At 41.3% G+C, this 6,743-nt stretch overlaps 1 protein-coding gene across 1 annotated transcript in view; it reads left to right on the forward strand.

Moving 5' to 3' along the window:
* STAMBPL1 (STAM binding protein-like 1) overlaps positions 1–6,207 on the forward strand; it is a 29,982-nt gene extending 23,775 nt beyond the window's left edge. The window contains exons 8-10 of the mRNA XM_006880323.1: positions 2,882–2,994; positions 5,078–5,177; positions 5,867–6,207. Of these exons, the coding sequence (XP_006880385.1) occupies positions 2,882–2,994; positions 5,078–5,177; positions 5,867–5,923 (270 nt within the window). The 3' untranslated portion in view covers positions 5,924–6,207. The remainder of the gene's footprint in view (positions 1–2,881; positions 2,995–5,077; positions 5,178–5,866) is intronic.
* Positions 6,208–6,743: the final 536 nt, after the last annotated feature.

Here is a 6,743-nt window from a genome sequence, read left to right on the forward strand (position 1 = left end):
CTGTAAATGTTCATTAAAACTAATAAAATTTAATAAGAAAAAAGAAAAAAAGAGGGGGTAGCTTTGCAGTCACATTTGGGTTTGAACTTTGACTAGTTCTCTTACTTCCAGCAAATAACTTATTTTTCGGCTTAACTCAGTTTTCCTTAGCTATGAAATGGGCCTATTACTAGTCCTTATCTCATTGAAGTCTTAAGAGAATGAAACTAAACAATTCATAGAAATTGTCTGGATCACCATTCAGTTTCAGTAAATTGTTGCTGCTGTTCCCATCATCTTGCTTTTATTTCCACAGTGTGAGAGGGCGGGAGCACTAATTCCCCATGGGAGAGACTGCTCATAGGAGAAATGATTGCTCCTGGCTGAAATGAAGGGCCCAGACTATCATGTGATTGTGTTCATTCTAGAATGAATGTGACTTTTTTATTCCAGAGTTAGGTTGCACTATAGTCCCACTGAGCACTTTTCACTCTCTCACCAAGACATAGAAGGTTCTATGTATATAGAAATGTTCTCTGAACCAGAAAAAAGGAGCCCCAATTCATGGCCTCACTAAACCTCTGTGTTTTAAAAATCAGAATAATCCATGCCTTGTCAGTTGATCTAAATCTCTATGTATTTTTGTTATTGTGTACTGTAGAGTCAGAACCAACCCATAGCTGACTGTCTGGCGGGTTTACAGAGGCAATTAATCCCATGGGAGGAGATTGCCCATCCTCCCACGGAGCAGCCTGTGGTCTTGAACCTCATGTCTTGGGATTGCAGCACAGCTTCTTGCCACCAGGGCACCAGAGCTCCCTAAATCTCTATATAGAGAGGGGAGTTTTTCCATGTAGAATATGTCTTTCTGTGAATGGAATCAGCCAATTTTACATTTATTCTATAAAACAAAATATAAAAAATAGTTTCCTCCCCCCCCCCTCCATACTGTAGCCTTGTGCAGAGGCACTCTGCTGCATCCATGGAAAACTGTCAGTAGATGAAGTGACAAAGTAGCCATAAGAATGCAACTCGGACATAGCAATAATCGTGGTAATGGTGCTGCACTGAGTGGCCCTTCTTCCTGTTATACATAAGGTCACCATGAGTCACACCTGACTCCCTGGCAGCTGATAACAGCAGCATGAGCTTATGTCCTTTAGCTGATCATGACAAAGTCAAAACAATAGCACCAGCAAGAAAACAATAGTAAATACCAGCCAACAATCTTGACTTCTTTCCATAAAATTCTAGGCATTATTTTAAAGCTTTTATGTGGATTATACCATTTAACAGAACAGTCCCATGAGGAAAATTATTTTTCTATTAATTAATAATATTATCTGTGTTATCCTCCTGGAAGCAGGAGCGGCATCCACTTCCAAAATGGCTTGCCTCTGGAAACTCTATGTATGAACAGTGCACAGGCTGTTCGTTCATAGGGTTGCTGAGTCGTCTACGACTCGACGGCATTAAACAACAACATGTTATCCTCATTTTACCAATGATGAAACAGGCACAAGGTAGTTAAGTAACTTCCCAGTGGCACATGTAGCTACAGAGTAATGGAGCCTGAATATGTGTCTACTGATTGCATCTGTAGGACATTTGTTTCATGACTAAAAATTGTCATATTATGTTAACTAGGAACTAATAGGAATTTTAGGGAGCTCCAGTGGCTTAGTGGTAAGGAGTTGCACTGCAAAACCAAAGGCACATGGTTTGAATCCACCATCTACTCTGTGAAAGAAAGATGGATGGTGTCCTCCTTTGCGATTTAACAGCCTCTTAAAATTTGCTGGGGGGTCAGCTAAGAGTCATTTCCAACTTGATAGCACAAACAACACAACCATATCAATAGGAATTTTAAATCTTTCTTTTTAAATTGTTTTCAGTCAAACATTCTTCTGAGTGGTATAGTACTGGTCTGTCAATTTGCTGTGCAAGTGTAACCCATGGTTGCTGTGAGCATAAACACTGTGACACTGATGCGGCAAATGTGATAATTGTTTTCCATGGTGGATAGTGTTTGGTGGAGCTCCCAAATTAAATCAAGCTTGGAAGCAGGAGTGGCATCCACTTCCAAAATAGCTTGCCTCTGGAAACTCTATGGACTTAGAGAAAAGATGAAAGGTTTTTGTGTTCAAGACTTTCATTCATAGGGTCACTATGAATCGTCTACAACTTGATGGCACTTAACAACAACAATAACAACATGTGTACATACACATGATATGAACCTCTCTGATTTTTCTCTCGTAAGTTTCATACACAGATATGAACCTCTTTGATTTTTCTCTCGTAAACACAAGTTTGCACATGGTACCAGACCTGGAAGTTACTTTCTGTTTACGATCTCACCTTCTTCCTCATCATCTGCATGTATAATTGTGCAAATGGCTCCCACACATTGGATATTTCTGTTCTCCCCTTTGGAGGGAATGCTGATACACAAAGGATTCTTTTCATGCTCCTGGTTTTGGATTTAAATCTCTCTGGCCAAGCGCTTCCTATTACACTACTGCTGCTGACCAGCTGTGAGGCCAGAGCAAGTTACATAACCTCCCTGATTTTTATGTAAAATTGAGATAATTCTACAAGTATCTGTCTGCTAGATCAGTTGGGATGATGAAATAAAAGTTAATTTGAAAATCTCTGGCAAATACATTTCCAGATCTTTCTTTTCCCACAAAAGAGTATATTTCCCTTAAAACTTCTGAGAGTGTCTCCTCTGTGTCAGTTATTCCAAAGAAGCAAGTCATACAGAAATATTTTTAATATGTCTTATTTGATAAGTAATGGCTTTTAAAAGCAAATGTATTTTCTCTTCTCTTTATGTGCTCTGTGATTTGGACTCAGACTCTTTGCTCCCCAGTAATATTATCTTCTTTTCTTGTCATAGACACATCCCACCCAAACTGCATTCCTATCCAGCGTTGATCTTCATACTCACTGTTCCTATCAGCTCATGTTGCCAGAGGCCATTGCCATTGTTTGCTCACCAAAGCATAAGGAGTAAGTAGAAGTATGAGGGGAGCCCAGGGGAAACTTCATTCGGGGCTGCTAGGTTCAAATGTATCCTCTTACTTGGTTGTGGCATTTGGAGGTTTCTGTGTACCTGTAGCTCTGCAGACTTTGTAGCTTATATAATTCTTACTGGGACAGAATTACTGGTTCTTTTGGTGGCACAGAGGCTGCATGTTGGACTGCTATCTGAAAGGTTGGTGGTTTGAATCACCTAGCCACTCCTTAGGACAATAATGAGGCACTCTGCTCCCAGCAAGATCTACATGCAGTCTCAGAAATGATCCAGCAGCTCGAAGTTCTGGAATCTTTGGCTAGGCTTTAAGAGGGAAGTTGTTCTGTTTTGCCTTCAAAGTTCTTTATTCTACTATGCTATTATTTCCTGTTGTAAGAAATGTTGCAAATTGAGCTTAATTACTTCCAAAACTATTTTAGCTTTGGGAAGCCATGACTGCTGTAGGTGACTAGCTAGGGTGATGAGCATGGGACGTGGATTTGTATTGAAATCCCAGCTCCATTTATATTAGGGAGCGCTGATGGCCTGGCTGGTAAGGGGTGCGCTGCTGACATGAAGGCATGCAGTTTGAATCCACCAGTTGCTCAGTGGGAGAAACGCTGTCTTTTCTGTGATTTATTGCCTCTGAAGACCCCCCTGGAGAGCTAGCTGTGAGTTGGTTCCAACTCACTGGTACATAAGAACATGTCCATGAGCAGGATGGCTGACCACTGAGCCTCAGCGTCTTCTACCTGTCCATACCTGGTAGGATACAATCAGATGACAGTCTGTGTAACAGAAAACCAGAGCAGTCACCAAGGAATTGTTTCTGATGCCTGTCATTCCCATAGGTTGCAGAAATAACTGTGCTCAATAATGTTTCGAGGTTGTGATCATTGGAAAAGTATACCCAGGCTTCTCAGGTCTAATCCAAAGGTGTTTCTCAGATTTAACCCCCAGCCTTTCCAAATATGGCCAAGAGCTTAACCTCTTATAGCCTAGTGGTAAGAAGCTGCACTTCCAACCTGAACGCATGCAGTCTGAATCTACTGGCTGCTCCGCAGAAGAACAAACAGTCTCCTCCTGTGCAATTTATGGCCTCTGAAAACCCACTGGAGGGTCTGCTATGGGTTGGTTCTGACTCAGTGGTATGCAACAACAACAGGGGGCCCTGAACATAGTTCCCAGAGCCATAGCCAATGTACAGTTAATGTTTCCTGTTACAAACAGTGTTAGCAACAGATGGAGGAAATAGCTACCACGTGTGGCTTCCTCCCTGCAGGCCTCTCCTTTACTCTACAGTCTCACGCCACAGCTCTGCTGCCTCTTCCTCATTCCAATCCTGCAGGTGCTTGGAGATCGCACTGCCTCCTACACCCACCTACTAGGCTTCTCCTTTGGCCAGTCATTGTCACGTGCCAGGAAACTCATAGCTGACCCCTTGGTCAGTTTTTGGAGATGGTAAACCACTGAGGGAGAGATTACTTCTCTTTTGAGGAGCACCTGGTGGATTCGAAACATATGCCTTCCAACTCAGCAGTGCAGTTTCATACCACTAGGCCACCACAGCTCCAAAATCACAAACAAACAAATAAACAAAAAAACACTCAATATTTCCAATGAGTCTATTCTGGTTCATAGTTTCCCTGTAGGATATAGTCGAGCTGTCCCACGGGGGTTTCCAATGCTGTAATCATTAAGAATGGAGGCTGTCACATTTTTCTAACACAGAGCAGAAGGTGGATTCGAACTGCTGACCTTTTGATTAACAGCTGAGCACTGAACCACTGTCCAACCTGGGCTCCTTGATCATCACAAACCTATAAGCTGGATCAGCCCTCCATCTGCTTACTGAGGCTGCAAGTCTTTACACGAGGACTCTGTTCATCTTTGTCACTGCCAAACAGTGGCTTCAAACTGCCAGCCTTCTGTTAGCAACCCAGCATGTGATGCTTCAAAAGAAGGATGAATGAAACACTGTGATGTTATGGCTTTATGGTGTCCATTTGAGGAATATGCATGTTTCATGCCCTAAATGATTGTTAATGTGTTTACCTCTTGTTCTTTCCTGGGCCTTAGCACTGGCATCTTCAGGCTCACCAACGCTGGCATGCTTGAAGTTTCTGCTTGCAAAAAGAAGGGCTTTCATCCACACACCAAGGACCCCAAGCTCTTCAGTGTGAGTCGACAACACTGGCATTTCCTGCAGGTGTTTCTCAACCCCAGCCTCACCAGCCCTCTCACGATGCAACACTGTCCTGCTTTGCTGGAACCTTTCAATAACTGAGAATTAGTAAATCTTTAAGCTTTCTTGATTTATGATTTATTGCTATTGTATTTTATATCCAAGAAAAGGTAGGTACTTCTGTAGCAAAACACATTATACATTACCTTTTCATTTGTGTATCTGTGTGCCACTTAAATAAAGTCTTCATCAGTCTAAGCAGGCCAGCAAGTACTAAAGAAAAAAGACACAAAGTGTCTCATAAAGTATTTCTACATGGTATGACCAAGCTTGTTTTTTTGGTTTTTTTTTCTTTTAGAACAGTGCTGGAAGCTATCATCATATTCTTGATTAGTTCTATAAAGTTCAACAGAAACATTGTTTGACTACCTCTTTTAAAAAAAGAATTAATTTCTTGGCAAATTCTTTGTCTCCAGCATTAAAGCAACATTATTTTGGAGTCAGGATCCACAGAAAATGAGAATCACATTTCAACCACTGTAAATATTTTGTTGTTGAATGAAACAAAATATTTGCTCTAGTTGGAGAAATAAATACCTTTCAAAAAAGGAATTCATACCCCACCCTAAATAGAATCATGTGTTAGACATTATGATGTAAGACCAATTTTTTTTCTTTCCTAGATATGCAAGCATGTTTTGATAAAAGACATAAAAATCATTGTGCTGGATCTCAGGTGATATGCTCCGAAGACAAGTACTGTCCGCTCCAGAACCTGCCTGAGGGCCTGGGAGTGCTGGATTTTCTTAAGATGTTTCCAGAAATGACTGATATTTTATATTTATACATTTTAGATCAGAAGGTTTGATATTTATTGCTTTGCACATTTTGAACTTTTCTTTTTGAGTTGCTCTGTCTCAAGAGAGGCCATAAAGTTGTTAAATCGATACCTATTCCTGTACACAAATACTGTGACCTGCTAATAAATTGTCCTGCAAACAACTCAATGTCTAGTGATGTTTTTGCAAATTATTTTTAGAGCTTTGGAAGTTTTACTGTATTTTTAAAATACTCATATAAAACATACTTCCAGATACTGACTAGTTCCTCTCTAAGAAATTCGGAGGAGTTCATCTCTAAGCTAGATTATCTCCTTCTGCAGCATTTTCCTGTGGTAGAAGAAGGTGAGGGAGCTCCAGTGACGTAGATGTAAGGAGCTGCACTACCAACCCAGAGACCCGTGTTTCACATCCAGCAGCTGCTGCATAGAGAAACAGAAATAGTCTCTCCCTGTACCGTTTACTGCCTCTGAAGATTGGCTGACGGGGCAGCAATGGATTGGCTCTGACTCTTTGGTTACATAACAACAACCAGTAACAAGAAGGCGAGAGAGCTCTAATGGCGTAGTGGTAAGTAGAGGTGCTGCCATACCAGAGACATGCAGTTCACATCCCAGCTGTTCCACAGGAGACAGACGGGCAATCTCTTTCCAAGTGATTTACTCCCTCTAAAAACCCACTGAAGGGTCAGGTGTGAGTGAGTTCCCACTCAGTGGTGCAC

Source organism: Elephantulus edwardii, unplaced genomic scaffold (assembly GCF_000299155.1).
Source record: "Elephantulus edwardii isolate Elephantulus edwardi_28Jun2011 unplaced genomic scaffold, EleEdw1.0 scaffold00007, whole genome shotgun sequence".
Classification (NCBI taxonomy): Eukaryota; Metazoa; Chordata; class Mammalia; order Macroscelidea; family Macroscelididae; genus Elephantulus; species Elephantulus edwardii.